Here is a 24,403-nt window from a genome sequence, read left to right on the forward strand (position 1 = left end):
AGTGCTCTCTAAAGTTTACAGCTGGACATCTGTGACTTATAGATGTTAAGCTGAAATCTAAACCAAATCTCTTTCGGTGTTTTAAGAGAAAAATCATCCTTCTCATAAGATGCATTATGTATATGTATTTGCATATATATCTGTGTGAATATATGTACCTATGTATATACATGCATCCATCTATATTCCTAGGTAGATAGATATACTGCAGAACCAATCATTTAGCAATGGTTCAGTCTTGCATATCAATGAAAGAAATCAATGATATAAAAAAAGTAAAGAAACTTCTGCCAAGATTTTTTTTTATTTAAAGATTGCAAAGTCAAACATTTAGATGTTAAGCAATACTAGCAGAAAGACTTATTTTTTACTCTTTTTCAAGAAATATACTCTTTAATTACATTTTCTTCTTTTTTTTTAATCTTCTTTTGTTTACAGCAAAACATGAATGATGGCTAAATAATAAACAACCTTTCAATATTCTCTTTTATCTGTATTCTTGAAACTGTATACCAGATTATATTTAATTCACTCAGTTCAGCACCTGCTCTGAATGCAGTATTATTTATTTTACTCTGCACTAATGGTCCTGATTATAGTATGTCATTGCTGCAAAACAGGTTTTGCTGATCGATACTCAGGTTTACTAGATTTTGGAGACTGGCTTTTTCTAATTATTGCAAATCTTCTACTAGGAATTTCTGTGATCAAAACACAGCAAAGTGCAGGAATCATAAATATAAAATCCAAGTTGAATACTGTATGGATATTTTTATGTCATATATATATGAATATAAATATATCATATAAATAGAACATTTATATATAATATTATACAATTATAAATATTATATACCCAAAAGCATATGTTTCTAGATTATATTATTTGTGTTTGTTTGCTCTTTACCAAAAAATAAAATGGGATTTCCCAGAGATAAAGCATAACATCTTTATCCTTTCTGTTTTGGATGGATTTTTAAATAGAAAATGGCTGTCTTGGCTGATAAATCACTATTACTAAAGCATATCTCAATTTGATGCTGCTTCTCTAGCTGTATAGCCTCTATTTAATGTTTTCTTGAACCTAATAGAAACATTTCATATGCAAGTTGTTAGTATTACTTAGTAGAGTACTCTAGTACCTTGTACTGGCTTACTGCAGTAATCTCACCTACAATTAGAACATGCACAGTGCAGCTTGCCCTAAATGATTTGCATTAATATGAATAGTTTCCCCATGTCCTGGGAGCCACTGCTATTCTGGAAAGAGCTGTAACTGAAGCTTCTTCGCTTGCTGGAAAAGGGTTTTCTATTAGGAGTCTTTGAATTTCATGTTTCAGAATAAGCCTCTGAAGGTTTTGAAATAGGAGCCAACAAGGACAAGCAGACTTTGCATTTATTAGTTTAATAACATTTGCATATGATTTGTATTGGAATTAATAAGCTGAATGTTTGGAGCATGAGATACCTACCAAGTTACTCAGTTCTGATTACGTAAATGGAAAAGACTGAGGATTAAGTTCTAAGTTGTTATATCTTACCACTATTATGCAGAACACAATTCTGTTTGAAGTACCCACAATTTCAAGTGGACATTTCTTTGGGCAATTATGGGACTAGTTTGTAGTTTTGTGTTTTAAATGAGCATGATTAGCCTGAGTTTCATTTGACATTGAAGCAAAGGACAAAGCTCTAGTAGTGCTGCATACACAGTATATATCCTACCCAATTTTTTGATAATAATCTAATAATAATCAAAACTAATCATAATTTAGGGGGTTTTAATTTAAAAAAAAATTAATCTCAAGTAATATTGAAGTCAGAATTAGACAGGAAATAGACCAAATTCTCTCCAGACCACTATAAAATTTTTAAGTTTGAAAAGTAGAATTAGCAAATATTTTATAGCAGGCATTCCATGTCTTAAGCCCTTTTCCAAAATTTCAATTTTGGAAGTTTTCTCAATTTTGGAAAGTTTCTCAATTCCATGTGGGATTAAAATGGACCAGTCAGAATAATTAAATTTTGTTGCCTTTTAAACAACATTTTTTTTTCCTGTCAGTTTTTCACATTTGGGGTTTTTTTTTTGTTTTGTTTTGTTTTTTTTTTTTTGCCAACCACTATTCCTTTAGGGGGAGTTACAGATAAATTACTTTATTTTCAAAATAGTTGTAATTCTTAACTGTGAAGTATTTTGAGATATAAGAGATTTTTCATGGGTGTATAGAAAGTTAGCAAGCTGTATAGCAGACCATGGCATATTTCTTCAGTCAGCCTTATTATACATCATACATATTATGCTTAATATTAAGTTTGGCTGGCATAAGATTCCTTTGAGAACTCATTAGTAAATTCTGTTTAATGGTGTAATTGGGTTTGCTACACGATGGCTAAAAGTTCATCTGTTTATGTTAGCTTCCCAGTCGATTTCTTAAGGCCTCTTGAAATGTTCTAAAACAATGCCATCCATAATAGCTTCTAAAGGACTGATGTTGAGGTAGAGACAGATTCTTACAGCCATTAAATAGCTTTTTTCTTTGTTCTTCTTTGTGGTGGTATCAGAGAGATTCAGGCCTTGTGGGGAAGATACTGGAATGCAGCAGAGACCAGTACTGCTCCTTTGTTAATGTGTTGTTAGCTATACTAGATCTTTGTTTATCAGCTATGCCATCCTGTTAGCTTCACTCATCTTCTCTGTAGAGATTCTCTCTGTGGTGGTAAACCAGGCTCTTGTTTGAAGCTTGTGATGAATGATTCTGTTCACAAACTTCCAGGCTGCTTTTCACAGTGCTCTCAGATAACAGGCAAATCCACTTCCATTTTTGCCACCCTGCTCCAAATATCAAATTCAGGCAGCATATCAATCAGTTATATTCCAAATGACATGAACTTGCATGAACCTTCTGGAAAACATATTTGTATGTATAAGTGACATGTAGAAACAACCCTTCAACTGTTGCCACCAAAGTAGATAACAGCATGCCTGGATCATGGAGGAATCATGCAAGATGTTCTTTCCTTCAAGGGAGTCATTATCTAACAGGTGCAGCTGAATTATGGTCAAGAAGGAATTTTGTTATACCGGCATCTACTGAAAAATAGATATTTTATAGACAGCTTCATTAGGTTTTGGGAATGGTTCTTCCTGGACATTGTCCTTGAATTTCATGTCTGATACGCAGGTTTTGGCTCATACCCATTACAATATTCAGAAAGTTGAAAGGTGTTCAGAAAGTTGAGACAGCAGTCAATCTTCATAAAACTGGCCAGAACTTAATGAAAATTGTTGTTTCTAGTATTGCTCAGTTTTGCAGTTCTGCTGGGCCTGTTGCTGCACTAAAATAGTTAAATTTGTTCCATAGTTTCTATCCAACTAAGTTTCACGCTCTGTGCATGCTTTTTTGTGAAGAAATGACCACTCAAAGACCTGACTAAAGTGCATTACGTGTACTTTAGTCTTACCAGGGAAGTCTCCTGTGATGTTTGAAATCACCTACTTAGCAGGATTTGTAGCTGGTGCTTTAAAGCCCACCCCTACATTTTCCAACTGCACATGCAGACATTCTTCAGGATTTAAGCAACACTGCTACAGTTCATCCAGAGTATGAGTGGGCAGTCTCTAGGATAAAAAGAATAGTTCCCTTTAGAGCCTTCATGATGTTTGTTAATTTTTCTGTAAGTTGCATTGTCCATATGCATTCTAAAATTTCTCTCTTTTACAATGTGCCCCAAGACTGAGTTTATTTTTCAACAAAGACTGAAGATGCAACAGCAGAAGCTGTTGTTTTCCTTGCCATCTGCAATAATAGCAAGGACTCTTCATTAGACATCACTCTGTAAAGATTGTCCTGGTCGTGCTTTTGAGGCACAGGTGCATCATGACAGAAATGTGAATGGGCAGTGCATCTCAAAGAGGAGACTGCATCTGTAAATAGAGTGGTTCTTCATTTCTTTTTCTTGTTCTTGGATGCCAACATGCCCGTGGAAAAAGAAAATGTTATGCTTATCCTGGTTTTTTTTGTATAATCATTAGAGGATTTTTAATTATACATTTACTAGCTAAAATTCTAATTTGGACTTGTCAGCCAGGACTGTCATGTTCAAGCTTGTGAGCCATTACTTCTCTTGTTAAAAGGGACAATAGCTCAGATTATCATTTTGGAGACAGACAGTGCCACCAGTTTCTGATGGTCAGCTTGGGTAAGATCCATTATACTGTTCTACATTAGGAGCTGACTAAAGAGGAACAAGTCCTTCTCTGTCACAAATTGCGTCTACATCTGTGGTGGCAGAAAATGTTGCAATCTTTTTACAACATAATTTATTAGAATCAAGTTCTCAGTTTATTTATTTTTCTCTAATGTTTTTATAGCCTTTTGTTTTTAACCTAAAACAAAAGTACAAAAGTAGTATTTATGGTTTATTGTTTGAAGTTAGAATGTAGTTCTCATCAGCAGACAAGCAGGGTGTTTTCTTATTTGTTTGGTGGGGTTTCTTTAAAAATTTATTCCCTGTCCAGATACTTGGATTTATTTTTCTTTAATATCTGCAGTGCAAGGAGGGAGAAGAAATGTACCAGTGTACGTAGTTTTAACTTTAACCACAATGGTTTTTGCATTCTGCTTTGTGCATCATTTGGCCATCTGCATCTTGTTAAGACTGTTCTTTATGAAACCTCTAGAAATAACTAATATCTTTTAGCACAAAGATACCTGAGGTAATATTCAATAGCATCCACATCAGGCAAAATTTGCTTCCACAGAATTCAGGGGCCCTTGAGTGCAGGACATTCATTGACTCCAGAAGAATGAATCAGACCAATCCTGATTTTGCCAGTTTAGACATGTGGGTGTATAAACACATGTGCAATAATTATGGATTAGTACATGTGTGTTTGTACACTGTGGAAATACACATAGCTGTATGTGTGAAAGGGAATTAAATTTTACCAATAGTCAGTTTGCATCGTTAGTAAAAGCAAACAAAGAAAAAACTCCAAACCAACAAAAAAAAATCTTAAAAATTCTTGGAAAGACAAAAGATGGCTTTTCCTTCTCTAACCTTTAAATCAAACAGCCTATTATCTCCATGTTAATGTTTTGAGGTAATGTTGTGCTATAAAACAGGAATAGATGAATGTGGTCTGTGTCATGAGCAGGCATATTGCTGTCATTTAAATGTGTATTTTAGTGTTAAATGTTTTATTGTATTATTCTTTAATGTATTATTATACATTATTAAATATGATCTAATAATATATCTCAACTGTTTAAAACACATTTTAAAATGTTCCTTGAATAATATTATTTGAGGTTTTTTTAGGAAGCTTGTTCTGTGTGGCATAGCTCTGTAGTATAAGCCAATTCTTCATCAAAAATAATTTTGTACGATTTTTTTTTTCCTGCCTTGAAAGATCAGGAGGGTACCCAAGAATGATTTCTAAGTGTTTCAGTCATTATAGAAGTTCAACTTCCTTCTACAAGATGTTGGTTTTATGACACAAAAGTGTGTCATAAAAATTAACATTTAGTTATAACAAGGAGATGTTTTTATTTCACTTAACATCTGTAGCAGATGTGAAATATGTAATTATTTTTGTAAAAGACTTCATAACTTTCACGATTCCTTTGTTTGGCAGATTTTTCTTCTATTGGGCATTTTAGACAATTGATAAGCATTATTCAGTGGCATATGGTCTGAGTCTGACGTGCTTTGAAAAGAGTAGAGAGTACTAATAATGAGGATTCTGTGAAAATGGGAAAACCAGCACAACAGATATGCTTTGAGAAAGTATGGGGTTTTAGCATCTTGAAACAATATATCACACTCAAAGGGACAGAATTGGGCTGCACAATCTGTTAGCTCATTCTTGTCCAATCTGGTCTCCTCCTTTCTTTTGGAGCCAGCATTGTCATCAACTTGCTGAATTATACTCTGACTGGAATGTATTTCAGGCACAGGGTAATGTATCTGCTTAAATGGAATCCTATCTTTCTACAAAAGCTTTTTAAGTATAATAAATTTAAAATATAAAAAAAAAGTTCTATTAGCTTAAAGTAAATGGTTCAACAGTTTACATATGTGCAGGAACAAAGAAAATGACTACTTAGTAGTTTGACAAAAATCTGGTTTGTTTAGAAATTACAATAGAGAATGTAGAAATAAAGTTTATTTTAAAATATTTTGCAGTGCTACCAGGTTCCCAAATTGGTTTTCAGGAGATATTTTAATTTTTCCTCAAAAGAAAAAAAAAAAAACTATGAAAGATAGCCAAACCTTTCAGCATGCGCCTGATCCTGCTTGTGTGTGAGTCCAGGGAAAAATCCCTTCCTGGCATTAAGCTCCCTTCATTGGTGTGGTACAGGGTTTTTTTTAATGCCAGTACAATTTGTATTTCCTTATAGTTTAATTTTTTTTTTTCTGTTCTTAAGATAACATAGATTTCATTTGTCCTTCTGTGAGTAAAACTACATGACAGTTGTTTTCAGAAAGATAAATAGTAATTGAGTCATAACAATTCAGAAATGTTAGATTTGTTTTATAGTCACAGTGCTGTGTCTGTTTCTGGTTAATGAACCTATTAATTGTGCCATTATTTCTAAATAGAAAGTTATAATATTCTTACACTACACTGACATAAGGGAGTTACATTTTTAAATAAATTGTCATGAGAATTTTAAGCCTTGGATTGTGCCTATGGGTAAAACAGTTATGTTTATTACAGTGATTTATGTGAAAGTAAGGGGTCAGCTAAAAATGACTAGGATTCCCTGCTGCTAAAATGACAGGATAGCAGTACATGTGCCAGTGCTCCTGCTAAGGGTTCTTTAGTTTTCCTGTGGTAAATTACACTGCTTTGCAGGTATGACTAACAGCACCACAGGCCGCCGCTGTAATACGAGTCAGAGGGGAAAAAAAATAACCACCACTGATTGTAAAAGCAAGAAGAACATCTTTGAATAAATTCCCAGCAGTGTGAATTTAGGATGTTTTGTGCTGGCAACTCTATGGCAGGAAGGTTTAGCTCAGTTTGTGTACTGGAAATAGCTCCCAGTGTAAAACCGCATGTGCTGAAGGAGCAGTCTAATCACTATAGACTAATCCCAATCAGCTAATTTGATCCCTGTACTGTTTTAGAGGGAAAAGGTTTAGATTCATTATTTTCCCTCTATCATGTTCTTTTGATGTGAATAATGAAATTAATGTATTTGGAATTTGCTGGTTCCCTTAAGTTAAAGACATAGCTATCATAAGGTGCTGATTCTTGGTGGGGAGAAGAAAAATAAATTCAGCCATGTAGTATCTTTTGTCAATTCTTGAATGCAGAAACTGACTAAAATCTAAATGCATTTTTTTGTTTTTCACATATTTACCAATTTTGTTTTCTACTTTTTCATCCTAATTTCCTGTTCAATATATACATATAGTTATTATTTCTTAAAGTGTGTACGTAGGCATAAGGAGCCTGTGCAGTACTAGTACCAATTAACAAAGCTGCAGTAAAAAAATCATTAATAGGTTGGATAATATTTTTAGTATTGTATGTTGATGGTCATAATTGTAGAGAAAACAGTATATGTGTTCCCATTTTATCCAGATATTTTTTAGTCCTAAAGAAAAACTCTCTAAGATGGGTCATAATTCATGTTGTCTACACTGAAGTCACATGTCTACATGTTGACTAGAGAAATCAAAGGTTTGGTGATTGTATCTAGATAGATAAACTTTATCCTTTAACATATCCTCCTTTCATTCATCCCTTAACTCTCTTCGACTTATCTACCCTGCTTCTTGCTTCCCTTTCCTAAATGGACTTACCCCTCTTCACTTCTCAATTCATTGGGCTTTTTTCTTTCTGCTCCCTTTCTTTTCAGTGTTTCATGGACCCTTACACTCTTGTAAGCACCCTTTTCTTTTATATGTGCTAGATCAGTTTATACAACAAACCTTCCATGTCTTACAGTACAGGGAACTCTCAGAAACATCCAGGCAACTGCATTGTGAGGGGAAATAAAGTTTAGGAGCTTCTATTGACAGATGAAATTGATTGATCTGTCAAAAGTTGAACAATTTCTTGTTTTAATTAGTTTCCCTGTTACTGCCATCAGTTGTGGTTCTGTTAGTCAAGATTACTTCAACAAATGGACTTTTTAAATGCTTTGCAATTTACTCTTTCTGACAAAATTTATTGATTTACAAAATCTTTGTTTGTTTGTTTGTTTGTTTGAAAATCTTCAATATGGGCTGTTATATTCTGTAGATTTTTTGGTACCTTTTAAGGATTCTTTGTTTAATAGAAGCAACATGTTACTTGAGTCTAGAGATGTGAATCATCTTATTCACATTAAGGTCTGAGAATTATAAAACAGAGGAAATATTTAAAGAGGTTACAATCTTGAACATCAGAAGTGAAACACCTCAGAGTCCTGTGTAGAAATGAAAATATCACTGTAGTCATGTGACACTATCATGTCTCAATCCTTTGGAGAACTCAGTCTGAGATGAGGCTGAACACTGTCCAAGTTATTCAGTTACCCTGGCTAATTTGTTCTGCATTACTGTTTTTTCTCTAACCTCAGCTATACCTCCCATGACCATGAATGAGTCTGCCCTAAGTATGCAATATCATCATGCCACTGCTGGTGGCACCAGGAAACCACTAATAAGAGCATAAATTTTGAAGTTCCTGGCTATAATTATATTAAAATCCCATAAAATAGTAAATGGCCTTAGAAATAAAACAATACAAATAATTTTGAAGGGCAGAATCACTTAACGAGACAGTTTCATTCGTTCTTACTAAGAGGCTTTTCACAGAGGTCATCTACAAAAATAAATAAGCTTATTATCAAATTTATGACTTGAAAATAAAGGCAAAAAAGATACTTGAAATTATAGTAGTAAAAAGAATTCCAAGAGTCATTGACATCAGATTTGAAATAATTAGTAATAATAATAAAAATAGCTTTTTATCTGGACTTCTGAAAGTTTTAAATGAACACACTTAATGGATGTTGGATTTCACTACTGAGTTTGAGTCTATAAATTACAAACTCACACTCAAAAAAAAATTTTCAAATTAATTTGCATTTCAGCCTGTAAATAGAAAGCTTTCTTGATGAATAATAATTGCAAAATTATCAAACTGAGGAATATGTTCAATGTTCTAATGTTCAAAGGCATTAGAGAGAGCCAACTTTATTTTTCATGACTGTTATTATGTTACTGGTTGCAGGGATTTGCTATGTTTTTATACCAGTCCTAACCCCTTTGATACTAGGGATTGCATTAAACAAACACAGAACAGAATGCACAGTATTTGCCAGACCTGTCAAGATATTTTCAGCATTTTCATTTCCTTGTCTGTGTTACTTAGCATGTCAATAAAGTCATGTGCATTTTGTATTCCACCCCCATTGTTAATATAGTTTGTTTCTTTTTAGACAAAACCAGTCTTTTCAGAGACTGAAGAAGGCTCTGATTTCCTGCTTGTATGAACAGCATAAAGCAAATTATCATTGCTACAAAAACAAAAAAATAAAGATAAGAAACCTAAAATTTTAAAATTTCTTCGTAATCTGTTTTAAAGCATGCAATTATTCTTTCTGTTACAGATGAATGACATTATAGTCACAGTTAGAGATTCTAATCTGAAGCTGACACTTGCTTTTGGAATAGGCATGCACCATGCAGGTCTGCATGAAAGGGACAGGAAAACTGTGGAAGAACTGTTTGTGAACTGCAAAATCCAGGTACACATGTTCTTTTTGAATCCTGCTGTAATGAGTTTTACATGGAATTTTAAAAGTTGGCTTTTTGTTACCTATACCTCATTAATCTTTCTTTTTGTCTTAGGTTCTTATTGCCACAAGCACATTAGCTTGGGGTGTAAATTTTCCAGCTCATTTAGTAATTGTTAAAGGAACAGAATACTACGATGGAAAAACAAGGCGTTACGTGGATTATCCCATAACAGGTACTCACATAAATTATGGAAATGTTCAAATACTGAAATGTTTTTTAAGTGTATGCAAATGACCTGAATTATTTAGTAACTGAATTTGGATAAAGACTAGGAGAGATGAAGTAAGGATTTTTTTCTTTGTTTAATGCAAGTTGTAAGAAAACTCATAAGATTTTATGCCATAATGAAAGTGTTTCTGTTTCACTAATCTTTTTTCATTCTAAACTCCTTTAATGTGTATCACCCAAAATAGACATTAAACAATTAAAGGGACAATATAAAGCCTTGTCTCTAGGCTTTATATCTAGTTAACTAGGTGATTTTATAAAAAGAACTTTTGAAGCGTTGAGGGTTTTTTTCATTTCTTAAACCTTTTCTAAATAGAAACAAATCTTTAACAGTAAACTTAGCCATGGTTTGAAATGCAACAGTTGAATCACACACGTATGAGAAAATAAAATGTATATATAGTCACTTGGTAGTAAATGAAAAACCTTAACTGGCCTGGTATCTTCAGTGATATAAGGGATACTTCAGAAATAAGCACCTAAATTTAATATTTGAATTTCTGGCGTGATACAGACTTTTGTTGCTTTCTAGCTCCGGTAAACTCCAGTTTTCATAAACTGTTCTGCAATGTTTTCAACAAGCTGAAGAACGTGAACCATGGAAGAACTTTTTTTTAGAGTTCAGGCAGGGAGAATATTTGTCTGGATGGTACTAAGTTTGAAGAATGAGGACAGGCTAAATTTATTCCAGGTTTCCTGTTCTGTTTTCCCTTTCTCTTTTCTGAAGAGAAAGTTTATTTTTAAATGCTCCTATACTAGCCTAGCGATGTGTACCCCTAAGGACAATCTAAATGGTATTTTTTAGGTAAATACAGAGCTTGCATCTTTTTAGCCACATGCTGTCTTTTCATTGAGAGAAGCTTAGTAACATAAAAAAAGCTCAAACTGAAAATACTACAGGGGTTACTTCTTCAAGTAACCCATCATTGAGCTTAATTTAGTGGTTAGTGCTCTGCAGGAAACTCGAGATCAATTTCCAGACCAAACTCTCTTTTTCAAAGATTCTGGCCTGACCTGGGATCTTAGCCATGCACACTTGTGTGTTGTGACAGCCTTTGGCTGATGTAAACTTAGTGGAAGCAGTGTCTGCAGCGGGGGCGAATCGCGCTCGTGCCGACTGGGAGAGCGGCCGTGACCGTCTGTTACTGAATGGGGAAAAGTGGCAAGGGAGGAAATCAATGCAAGTTTTAAATTTTGCGTTGGGTCCATGGCACTGTCAGAAATCTGTAATAGAAAAATTATATATTTAGAAGAAATCAGAGACTCCATAAACAGTGCAGACTTACTATGCTGTTGTAGGAATCTGTTGTAAGAGTTCACACAAGGCTTCAGGGAATGCTGATACTTTCACTCTTTATTACCATTTTTAATTCAGGTAACTTCAACGCTGGTGTTGTTCAATTCCTGAATTTTCAGTGAGACTTGGGGCAGGGGAGAGGGTGGATGGAATACCACCATCTGTGATGGAAGCGTTCAGATTTTGTTGTCTGCACTGCAACAGAAAATGCGGTTCCTTATTTTATGAAGAAACATGTGGTGTGGTTTGCCTAAAGCATTTTTATTTTTAACTTTCTAGAGAATATTTATGCATCTGGAACTTCTGTGGATAGGTAGTACAGTTTTGCTGCAGCAATAAAATGAAAATGTAATTAATTTCTTTCTGAAATACTTCCAAAAGTTTCACAGTACTGTCTTTAATGCTGCCCTCAAGTTATGCCTTCAATGTTCCATCATGATATTACTTGGCTTCTCCCTACTAAAGTTACCTTTCTGTGTCAGGAATGCATTTGGCTCCAAGAAAACAGCTGAAGGCAGAATGAATCACTCTTGAGTGTACAGCAATTTCAAAATAAGCAAGAATGCTTCTTTGACTGAAGTCAGAGGTTTTGGGGAGGACTTTTTCTCAGTTAACAGTCATTTATTTAGTCAGCCAGTTGGATCATATTTAATATTTCAGGAGGTTAGTCCAGTGGTTAAAAGCAGCCAAGCAACATGTAGTCAGTAAAGAAAATATTGAGTTTGAATAATTACATAGTGGGTATTGGCAAAAATAATTTCCTGAGGCTTTTTGGTAAGTCCATTTCCTATACGATATTATGCACAATTTAATTCACCACACAGAATAGCAAGAAGTTGTTTCATCACCCTCCTGTGCACACACCTATTCAGAAGCACAGATTTAAACTAGTTTCATTCTACATCCTAATGTCACTCCCAAGCTAACAATTTCCTGATAAAAGGAAATAAACTGATAAAAAACATTGCTTTCTATACACAAGTGAAAACGTGTTACTAAAAGCTCACAATTGGGCTGTCTGTTTCTCCTGTTATGGTCAGTTGATGTATCCTATTCTTTACTTTCTGGATTTTCCTTCCTCAGCAGAGCTTTGGGCCAAAAGCTTACTTATTCTTAATTCAAATAAATAATTTCAAAGTGCCAGGTGCTGCAAGCCACGTACTGGACAGGCGTGACAGAGCTCATACAAAACAAACAAAACATTAAAACTTGTAAAATAAAGATGTAAAAATTAGATATTGCTTTCTATTGTTTCTTCTAAGTTAAATAGCAATTGCAAGTACCAGAAGGATTCAGAGCCCTGGTGAGTGAGACACAAAACAACCTATGCAGATGCACTTCTCAAATGAAGAGAAGACAAACAAATACATGATAAGCATGCTTATCCTTGGGAGCAAGTACAAGTTGAGCATGTATTGCTTAAACTAGTATTTTCAATGTTTACTGAAGTCATTAATTAGTATTTACAAATAATGGTGTGTAGGTAGTGTGTCTGAACCAGCTTTTAAATCTATATATTCTGATGTGATGTAAGGACAACATATGATATGAAACCATCTCTACTCCAGGCTAATAACTTGTTTAAGTGGTAAATATCATAGTGCTCAGTAATTAGAAATTGCCTATGCCATTTTATCTCTAAAATACTCAAAACCTAGGAAATCATATCTAGCAGAAAAGCCTACATGAGGAACTTGTGTAAGTGTGAAGTCAAGTATTTGAAAATTAGGAAATGATAGACAATTGTGATTGTACCCTTCATGAGTTCGCTTACTCATCATCTTTAATTGCATGTGATAAAATGAGGGATGGATGTGGAATGGAAGGAGAGAAAAGGCAATTTATATTAGATATAAGCCTAGATTCTTATTGCAACGGGCAGTCTTTAAGTGTACAAGAAGATTGTCTCTGACAGAAGGAAGTTCATCATCATTTTATCTGAGATGGAAAAAAAGCTTACAAGTGTCGAAGCCAACAGGGCATACAAGGCCAAAATAATGCAAAAAAACCTATATTGTACATTATACAGACATTAACACATTTGTTTATACATCCAAACAAATATTTGGTTTATACATTATTGTCTCTCTGGCAGATGTGCTTCAGATGATGGGGCGTGCTGGCAGACCACAGTTCGATGACCAAGGAAAAGCTGTCATTCTGGTTCATGATATTAAGAAAGACTTCTACAAAAAATTCCTTTATGAACCTTTCCCAGTGGAATCAAGGTAACAATAAAGCAATCAGAAAAGCTGATCAAACTATAAGCAGTACTATAAATGAGGAAATGGAAACAAAATTCTTGTGCTGGATAAGTCCTAAACACTGGGGTCAAGAGGAAGACAATTTAAAAAAAGAAATCACCCATCTTTATGCAAAAAAATCCTTTTTTCCATGAGTTTTGAGGCGTTGCTGAGCTCGTCAGTCCATTCCCAAATAATACCACAAGTGCCTCTCCATTTAGGGGGTGTTGTCTCAGACATGTGAAAGTACAAACTGTTCTTCAAGGGCAGTGTTTAGGACAACTATCCATGATCCTCAAAACCCTCTTTGAAATTCCGTGGCAAGTTACTAGTAGGAAGAAAACAATGTGAGTTTCTAGCACTTTTTACCTAGAATATTTGTATCATTATAGATATCACATTCTTAAAAATCTCAAAAGTTCAAAAAGTTCAAGTTTACATGGGGTAAACTCTAACTAATACAGTTTTAACATTTATTTCCCTATAAAATTTCAATATTTCTGTGAGAAGTATAGAAACAGCACCTTTTTACAGTCTCTTGGAACCTAGGTGATGCAAAGTTTGCTGTCCAGCATAATATAATTTGTACCTTGGTTTTTGATATTTTTGATATATTTAGTTGTTCAATGAGAAGCCAAACTAATTACATTGGTCTCCTGTAGAGGAATGTTTCATGGAGCAAAGCTCAGACATCTAATAACGCATGAACATTACAGAAAGCTTTTCTCAGTGGCGAAGAATTCACAGTATTGTTCTCCTAAGGAAACTTAATCCCTCAACATAAGTGATAATGGGACCTCTATCTGCTCAGGAAACTTGTTGGAGTTTGAGAGTGCAATCCACCTTTGAAATGTAGTTGAAATGGGCTGGTGTATTTGAAACTTCATTTCTGTGGTGCACAGACAGACATACAATTTTTGCAAAGAAAGAATGTGGAAACACATACTTCATTTCCTTAGGAAACCACACTTTTTTAACATAGAAATTACACTTAGCACATAAGTCTAGGAGTCAACTTCTTCAAAATGATAGCTAATAAGTGCAAAGAGTGGTGTGATTAAAATGTTGATGATATATCCAGACTGCATGACATTAGCATAAACTAAAAAATATCTCTATTCCTTGGGAAGTGGTGTTTCTAAAGAAAGAAATAATATCTTCCTTATAACAGTAGTAATCACACATTTGTTCATGTTTAGAAGACTATAAATTCTCTATATTACTAGTAACTCCATTTGTGTTTTTGTATTTACTTTGTAGGTCTGATATATTCCATCTTTTATTATAAAAAAATAATATTTGATAAATTTGCATGTGAAGAGTCACATATTAATAACAACCTTGTTAAGTTCTCTGTAGGTTGTAAACCATGTAACTTAGGTTTGTCTTGGCCTCTTTTATGATCAAGTATTTCATATCTTCAGAGGGATACTGGTTGGGATTTTTGGGAGGCTTTTAGTTTTGGAATGCTTGCCTATCTGTTTTACCAAAGAGCAGATTTATCAGCTTTGTGTAGTATTTCCAATTTGTAAAAGTAAACTTCATCGTTTTTTAATTAAATTTTTTCTAAAAGCCATTGTTTACATATTTAATTGTAAGACTTGAGTACTCAACTCATAACAGTCCTTGTGCTCTCCCTGATTATGGGCCTGAAACACAGCACATTAGAAACAAAAGAAAATCCAGAAATCCATTACTGTGGAATAGCAATAGAATCATCTGTCCAGCTTCTGTTGGACAATCTGTGTAGAATGCCTGCAGTTGTGACCCTTAGAAGCATGCAGTCACCAGTACAGAGCAGTAAAGCAGCTACTCATGCCAGATTTTTCTTTACTTTTAGCAACAGGAAAAGAACATTGGGAGAAGAAAAAGGATATAATACAAGAAAAATTAAGTTGAACCTTAAGGATATTTGCTGTTCTCTGATTGAACTCTAGCCAGGCATGATCTCATTAGATACCCTAATGGAGGTCTTTGTTCTGTTTAATGACTATTTTATTTTTTAAGAATCATTTTAACCTGTTTTTTTTATTCTGTTTCTGGGTAAAAGTAGCTGCTCTTATTCTTTTTTTTTTCTGTTTTTTTTTGGATGAAGATGAGGCAAAATCCGGGGGAAGCAGTTTTGATGTAATTTTAATAGCCCTGAAGTATTTGTCAAGTATTAGCTAAGCTATTGCCACTGTTTCATTTCCTGTTTGTCTTTCCATATGATTCTCTATGGGATTAAATCAGCATGATCATATGGTCAACATACAATATTCAGAAGTTACCACTGAGTAGCTCCATCTGAGTATGTTCCATGAATGATTTCAACTTGTGCGTTCTTGGTCCAATCAAAAAATAATTTGAGCTTCATTCCTCTATCATGTAAAGAAGATGACTGACCTTGCAATTACATTCCTCCTTCTTCCCCTCTTCCCTTTTACTGGAAGATTAATATATAATATTTTCAAATTAAAAGTAATAAACCTTTTAATGGACAACTCTACAAAATATATTACCTGTCTTTGTGATTGTAAAGTCAGCTAAATCCTTTTGTTTCCTGTTCTTCAGCTTGTTAGAGGTGCTGGCTGACCACTTGAATGCTGAAATTGCTGCTGGAACTATTACATCTAAGCAGGATGCAATGGATTATATCACCTGGACTTACTTCTTCCGTCGACTTATAATGAACCCAACGTGAGTATACAATATAAAGGCAATTTAATCTCAAGGTAACTTGAGGTTAGAGTTGATCCAAAGGTGATCTGTCTGCTGTTGGAGCCTAGAAATTCTTTAAAGTCTCCAGTGCAGGAGCATTGCTGGCCCACATGTGGATTAAAACTCATGAGCACATATTTTTTATAAATTTCCCTCTAAATATAAATGCATTTTTTGGCAGATAACTTTACAACTTAATTACAGCAGTAAAATAACTTTGTTGAGGGGGCTACATCGGCATCCTAAAATAAAATCCCAGATTACCACATTCCTTTGGATATTGTATTTATAATGCAATACCTTTTTTTTAGCTACCACACTGATATGTTCTGCTCAGTTTTCTTTAGAAAATTTATTAAGGACTTTGGACTTGGACTTTCCTAATAAATGAAAGAATAACTATCAGCTGTTTCTCTGTGATAACGTTTGCTTTCATTAGGGTACCCTGGTGAAACCATGTGTGCAATATTTTCAGTGATTGCTATCATCCTGGCTAGCTCCAGCTGGTATGCAGATCATTCTGAGCTGTTCCACCAGTACAGCCTGCCTTTGCCACAAGGCTGTTTTGGGTAAATGGTGTGTTACCTGTCATGTGATCATTCACTCACTAAAATAATGTGGCAAATAAAGAATTAACTGTTTAGATCACTAAATATTTCTAGATGTACTCCAGTGTGTTGTATTTCTGAAATCATGTAATGTCCATAGCACTTGGCCAGATTTTCTGCCAGGTACTTCTTAGGCAAGTGCTGCTGGGACTCTGCAGATGATAAAATAATTTCCTTTAATTCTTTTTAAGTCTTTTATTAGTTTTTAATTCTGCATCTAGTCCTATGCCGAGAATCTCCCACACAACAAACCAAATTTCCATCAATCTTCTTGGGAAATAAAAAATGCAGAGCATTAGAACTGTAAACTAAAGAAAGCATTTTCAATTTTCTTACTTTATAACTGATACAATGCATACAGTTATGTGAAGGGTATTTCTCCTCTGAGAGTTAAATTATGATTTTTTTTTAAATGTTATAGTTTATACTTTTTTTAGTATAAAGAATAAGTACTATTACTTGAAAATGTCTTGCTCTTGAATTGCTTTGGTAAAGTGCTATAGTTGATTTGGTTTTGGTAAGCTTTGGTCATGTGGTATCTGTGGTAGGTACATTTTTTTAAGACACAACATATAGGCCAAAGGTAAGTGTGGAATATAGAAATATTGTTTGATTTCATAGGCAATCTCTTCCCAATATAAAAGAAGATTTCCACCTGAGTATGAGGCTGACATGTTGACTGCTGGTCAGTTTTTCTCAGCAGTTTCTTTATAGTCATGGACAGCTAAATCCGGAGTTATCTCAATTTCAACTTCAAAGCAAAAGTTCTGCTATTCTGAGGTGGGAAGAAAGTTGGGGGGGGGGGGGCGGGTGGGGGGGAGCAAAAAAAAAAAGGAACTTCATAATGAGATGTAGAGTCTTTGTAGTGAGAACCAAGATGAACAAATCTTGACTGGTCATGCCCATAATGGCAGGATAGGAATGAATGATGAAGTTTCTAATGAAATTGGAGTCCTGCATTGGAACACCACACACACAGGCTGGAACAGTTGACAAGTTGAACTCTTTATCCACACAGGTACTCAGCATTCCTTCTGTACTTAGTCATGCAGGGAAAAAAATGTAGGATGTTATTTACTCTGTCAAGCAGTTTGTCAAATCGTTTCTAGATGCCAAGCACAAATGTAACGGATGTGCACGCATTCCATTCTTTGAAACATGATTGCAGTATTAAGTTTCATCCAAAGTTACTAAACTTAGTTAGTAGTTTTCTTGGACCTGCTATCTGTGGTATTTTCAGACCTTCTAGAAGCGAAGCAAGCAGTTCCAGCATGGTCAGTGTTTGAATGAGATATATCCAAGGAAAACTGAAGAGTTTTACAAACAGAAGTCAGTGATTGTTGAGATAATTCTGAATAAAGTTGCATTATGGTAATGGAGTTTTACTGTGCCATAAAAGAGCATATGAAATGATTGATATTATCAAACAAAAAATATTTGTGGCTCTTAATAATCCAAAGATTTTAGGATTTGGGTTTTTGGGGTTTTTTTCAAAAGAATAAGAGCACAATTGCTGGGTTTCGGTCTAGATGGTTATGCAATACCCATTCCTTGTCACTTGACAGAAGTGTTCTTTATCATGTCCTTCCCCAAAGCAATTTTGTTGACTTTCTCTCCACTGTGAAACAAGACCTATTTTCCAGACAGCAGGTGATTGTACCTTAGTGGTGAATAAGTAATTCCCACATGCATGATTAGTAAAATGCCTTGGGATTCATTGGCATAAAAGTCATTGCATGTGATGCTGTAAATCCCCAAAATAATGGGCTTAGATAATATGCAGAAGATTTATATTCTCATTTATTGCCAGTTTTAGCTACTTGTATATTAAAGCTGCATAAACAAACGTAGGATCATCCTATTCCAATCCGGTATCATAAAATGCCTTTCTGAATGCCTGCAATTTGTACTATTGAAATAATGATAATCTACCTTTGTTGTGGGATAGAGATCCAAGTATCCTTTTCCTCTAAGTATCCAGGTTTCTTCTAAACAGGAAGTCATCGTGAAAGTTTTCCTGGCAAACTTGAGATAATTTGTTAAAAGTTGTTTTAATGGTGTGGAAAATCATTGCATGTTAAAATACTCCTTTTCATGAAACCATTTTAATTTTTTTCTTTGATAAACTCCTGCCTCTCAAACTCTGTGGAATGGGTTATAACTGTCTAGATAAGAGGTGTAATGGAGTTGTTGCTTTGGGGAAGGAGGGTAGCTGAGTGCTGGTTTCGTTCAGATGCATGACAACCAGTCATGCTCATCCTGTTCAGGAGATCACACTTGAATGACAGGTGTGGTCCAAATGAAATGTTTATCAAAGTGTTTCAGTCTCCATATCCAGAGTTTCTTCCCTTCCCTCAAAAAGGTTAATCCTAAGTGCAGAGCTTTTCACAGTTTCTGTACTACTTCAGCCAAGTAGTGCAACATGTACTCCCTTCCACATGGAGCTGTAGTCACCATGTTCTTTACTTAGTCAAGGTCATATAACACAGATCAGCAAAGGGCCCTGTTCTTTGCAAGGGGCTACTTTGACAGGCTCATCTATCTCCATTCCTTGGCTGAAATGTCTTGGGTATTTCATTCTTTTACCCTTATAAAATATTATAATTGCAACTTTCTATAAAAGAGAAATATCTATGAGAAACATTTTCTGTAAATCAGGTTATGATGTTTTCCAGATACATGTGCAGTAAAAGAGAAATAGAAATTTACAACATAGGTAAGGTTAAGCAGAATCAGCTTTCATTTGGAAAGTTAATTTTTAGATATCCTCAGAGCACACATCACATCACTATTAAACTGTGTGTGGCTATTTATATGTGAGAGTGCATCAGTGTACATATGCACACTAAAAAACCTGTTTCTATGTAAATTCCTTGTGAAAGCCTGAAAAAAGATATTTTATTATTTCATTCTGAGAATTATTATTGAGGGTTTTTTTTTCCTTGATATCGGTTTTGCAAAGTTTTTTGGAGTGAATGAATAATACAGCATAAATTAAAGTCTCAGACTGATGATGCCCTTACCATACATTTCTGTTTTATTTTCAATTTCATTTTCTCATTATGATTAGCTGAGCATGTGAATAAAACATATGAATACAAATTATGGTTATATACTGGTGCAATATATTTTCTGCTATTATGATGGCAGGTAATACCGTAGCAGAAGTCAGTCAGATTGAAATACCTATGTATTTTGGTGACATAATCACAGTTATTCAGAATTTTAGGGTTAATTTGGAAGTGTGTCAGAAAGGAGATTATGAAGTTAAATTAGCTAAGATTAAGAGATAAAATGGAAAATTTTTACCGTAGCTAAACTAACAGAAGCTAGAATGTGCGAGTTTATTGTACTGCAGTGATTACCAATAACCATATTTTCAACTGGTAAACAGATATTTCACAAGGACTTTGCCAAAAGACTCTTCTTTTTACAATGACATTTAGACCTATATCCATGTACTGATACATATGCATGTATATATATTTAATAAATGACACCTATAGGCATTACTATGAATTTAATCACTAGAGTTTGTTCTTCAGAACAAGCAAATTATTAGGGTCACATTATTAGGTCATTAGTGATGTGAAAAGTACAGGAATGTCGTTCACAGTATAGTTTTATCAAATATTCCGACAAAAAAAGATTTGCTGAGTCTGTCAGACAGGGAAGCCCCAGGCTGCTGAGTATTTGAACTGCCTTCTGCTTCCCAGTCTGCTACAAACTTAGGTGAGAATACAAAGCTGAAGACTCAACATCTCTCCATTCAGAAAGAAAATTCACATCATTTTCTTCCTATTCTTGGATATGATTTACTTGTAAAAATTATCTGTTGGAATATATGCTAGGAAAAAGAAAAATCTTATCAATATGTGAGCAAATTTATGTTTGGCTATGACCTGTCATCTCTCATGAATGCATCTTGGGAGATAACCTGTCTTGCAAATCAGAAGCACTGATGTGAGGGTAAATACTTTGCTGATGTCAGAGAAATTGAATTTGGTTTTGTTCCTCTTAAATGACCACAATGTACAGTATACTAAAAGCTGATTAAAGATAGCAATGTGTCTGTTTCTCCCACCTGGAATATGCGAAGATATGGATACAGGAAAACATGATAGAGGTAAAATACAAGGTGGTGGCATTACTGTCTGCAGCATTTGTGCACTCTGTAATGCCTTTTTGCAAGCCAGTCACGGACTCCAGAGTCAGTCAGTAATGCCTTAACAGCAGAAGTGAGTTGGTACTTAAGGTCATATCTCTCTCTGGCTATGAAGATTCATCAGTTGTGCCATATACTCTGTAGCATTTCCATGGTGCTGTTTGGAGATGGCAGCTGCTGAAGCTGATGAAAGTAAATATAAATTATGACTGCAGTAAAGGGATCTAGAAAAAATTACTATCTATCCTTCCCCATACTTGTTAATAACAAAATTCTGCTTTCAGAACTGTAAAATCTCAGAAAGCACACTTTCTTGCTATCAAGTGTATGCTGTGCATTTGCTGTTTCTTGCATTTGTTTCAAAAGACCTACTGACTAGCAAGTTTCTTCTTTAATATCTTTTGGCTGACTTTTGTCACCGATTTTCATTATGTGTGTCACTATTACCACCGTATAATCTGAACATAAAAAACATGGTGCTGTAACAAATGACTCCACAGCATTGACAGTTATAGCAGGACCATTTCAAGGCTGATGAAAAATTTCCCAGAGAGATCTCAGGTCAGGTTTACATAAGCTAAACAGGAAATGATTGCCACCATTCACATTAAATCCTAAATGTTTTGTGTAACTTCATCTACATTTTATGTTCCTGCACGTCTCTCTGTCTCTCTCAGCTGATGAAATTCCACACTTCCTTAGATTAGAGAAATAAGTTCGTATTTCACAGTTTGTTGTTCTTGCTAAGCCCTACAAGGTTTTGGGATTTAAAATATGTTATTTAATAGACAATAAAAAGTTCCTTCAGCTTTTGATTGTTTAAATTTTACATACTTTGTAAATTTTTATGATACCTAGGGGTTTGTTACTGCTCTTTCCCTATGGACTACTAATGGAAGTTAGCCTGTCTAGCCCATGTGCTAGATGCTGTTAGGATAAAACTGCCTTTGACTTTCACACCTCTCAGGGGACGAGTAATTGTTGTGTTCAAACAGCCTGTAATTGTGATCCCGCTGGCTTTCTCAGTACGCTTCTGGCTATTAGAATCATTAAACAACTCAGCACCTGTTAACAGCATTGTAAATATTCAACCCTGCTTGTGTGCAGGTTGAGTCCAATATAGGAGAAGGCTTACAGAGCCCAGCCTCATAAATTAGAGCTTCTGACAAGTCAATTATTGTGAAACTGGGCTTCACTGTGAAATAAATGAAATGGTGTGCTGATAAAAAGGTAGGCTGTCTGTTTATAGCAAAGGGGAACTAATGACTAGATGATTCAATGCAGTGAGCATGAAACTGCATTGTTTTTATTCTTTATCTGTAATTAAATAGTTAGGCAATATTGCTTCATAGAGGAACTCACGTATTATGCAGTTTTTATACTTGGAACATACCAACATGCAGAATTCAACTTGCATTTATTCCTGAGCATTGAAATCTAATGTCATGATACCTCTGTTTTCACTAATGATTTTAACAGTCTTTCAAGATGAATGGCTTTGATTTTTATTAGGGGAAAATGTGCTGAATGACCAAGAAGCTCCTGTGGGTGTGCTCAAAATTATATCTGCCTCATTACAGACAGTAGTTAAAACATACTGGTACCACTTCACTCAAGATTACAAACCATTTAAGATTTTTCTTTACATTGTTTTATTTCCACTAGGCAGCTACATATTCACTCATTTAACTACAAGTTACAAAGCAGCAAATATAAAATTCACAAAAAAATGTAAAAGATATTATAAATTCCTCTGTGACGATAACTTCAGTTAACTGCAGTGAAATATTGCAAATTAGGGAGAGAATAAGAGCACAAATCTGTTTGAATTGGTGTCTTAAATTACATGCTCAGGAAAGAATTTCAGTGTATTGCCCATGTTAATTTTTTTCATTTTATCAGTATTCATCATGAATGTTATGGTACTGCAAATAAAGGTGCTGAAATTATATGGTGGAAGTCTGTATACCATGACAACAAAGTGCCTTAATTATAAGCATTTGAGAAGTATTCTATTCAATATAAGAGAACTAATAATGAATCATTAGTGGTTTAGGATTATAAAATAGAAAATTTTTTTCACCTCCTTAAACAACTTATTTAGGTAATTTGCTCAATCATTTTCAGAAGGTAAACAAAATTTGACTAAGTAATTCCTGCTAATAACCAGAAAATAAATGTGATTGGTGATGTCAGGCAAATAAAATGGGCAGGTAGAAATTTTGACCATTTTTTATTATCACTGTATCACTTAATTTAAAAGGACACTCATGAAAATTAGGTTGCATCAAAAACACTATTAGAATAATTTTTCAATAAATGAGTTTTCTTTGCATGAGGCTGATAATATATGGCTGGCTACTACATAAAACATGTAATTCAATACAAATATTTCTGTTAGTTTGGTTTGGTTTTGGACAATAGGTATGTTTGTAAGTATTTCAGACCATCTCAGCATGAACCCATATAAAAAGTCACAGAGTTGAATACTCTGCTGCCATGTATCTGTGCTTTGTTGTTGTCTCATGTAGCTGGCTGGTATCAGAACACATTTTTTAAAACTTTTTCTTCAGATAGTACTGGTTTACTCCAACTTTACCCAATTATAAGTGAACATTCAAAGCTTGAGAGAATTAATCCCATAATTTGGAATTAATAGGAAGAGGGAAATATTTGGATGTTGCAATACTGCTATTTAGCATTCAGGCTTTTTCAGTTATGCTACTGCTATTTAAAGAGATGTATGGTAAAAACTGTGTTTAAGGAAATAGTAATGCAAATCAGATTATGTAAATTAAGCAGCTATGTAAGGATGTTTGTAGCTTATAAAATTTGATTCCATCTTTAGAAATTTGCAAACAGCAGCGTTACAGTAAATGGTGTAGAATTTAACTCAGAGAATGGAATTCATCTGCCCAAATATAGCATCCACAACTGAACTGGTTGTCTAAAGTTTTCTTTTTTTAATCAGTGATTACGTTTCGCCTCATCCTGAAGTAGATATTTAAAATACTTCAGAAGAATAGCATTCTGCAGGTGCACATTTCTTTCCAGGTTCTTAAAAAAGAACCTGAGTTCTTTTTTTAAAAAAAAAAAAACTCAGGTGCAGCAGTAACTTTGTAAAATTGGCTAAAATGAATCTCAGCATGCTCTTTTGCAGCCTGTTGTTCACCTGCACAAAGTAGCATTGAAAGAACCCACTCTCGATTACAGTGGGGTTATTTCAAGTGGGAATGCTGAGTACATCATAACAGCAGTAAATGTTAGTAAAGCAAGGCAGGTAGAACAAAGGAGCATCTTTCATCATTGCACAATCTCAGTAGTCAATTTCTGCCACAGTATTTGACAGAATTAAATG

The 24,403-nt window shown here is 34.5% G+C and overlaps 1 protein-coding gene across 5 annotated transcripts in view; it reads left to right on the forward strand.

The window, feature by feature from the left end:
* The window catches only part of ASCC3 (activating signal cointegrator 1 complex subunit 3), a 251,354-nt gene that overhangs the window by 185,411 nt on the left and 41,540 nt on the right, over positions 1-24,403 (forward strand). For all 5 annotated transcript variants that reach the window (XM_059842392.1, XM_059842389.1, XM_059842391.1 and 2 more), the window contains 4 exons: positions 9,615-9,752; positions 9,856-9,976; positions 13,425-13,557; positions 16,126-16,251. In XM_059842392.1, the coding sequence (XP_059698375.1) occupies positions 9,615-9,752; positions 9,856-9,976; positions 13,425-13,557; positions 16,126-16,251 (518 nt within the window). The remainder of the gene's footprint in view (positions 1-9,614; positions 9,753-9,855; positions 9,977-13,424; positions 13,558-16,125; positions 16,252-24,403) is intronic.

This window comes from Haemorhous mexicanus, chromosome 3, assembly GCF_027477595.1.
Source record: "Haemorhous mexicanus isolate bHaeMex1 chromosome 3, bHaeMex1.pri, whole genome shotgun sequence".
Classification (NCBI taxonomy): Eukaryota; Metazoa; Chordata; class Aves; order Passeriformes; family Fringillidae; genus Haemorhous; species Haemorhous mexicanus.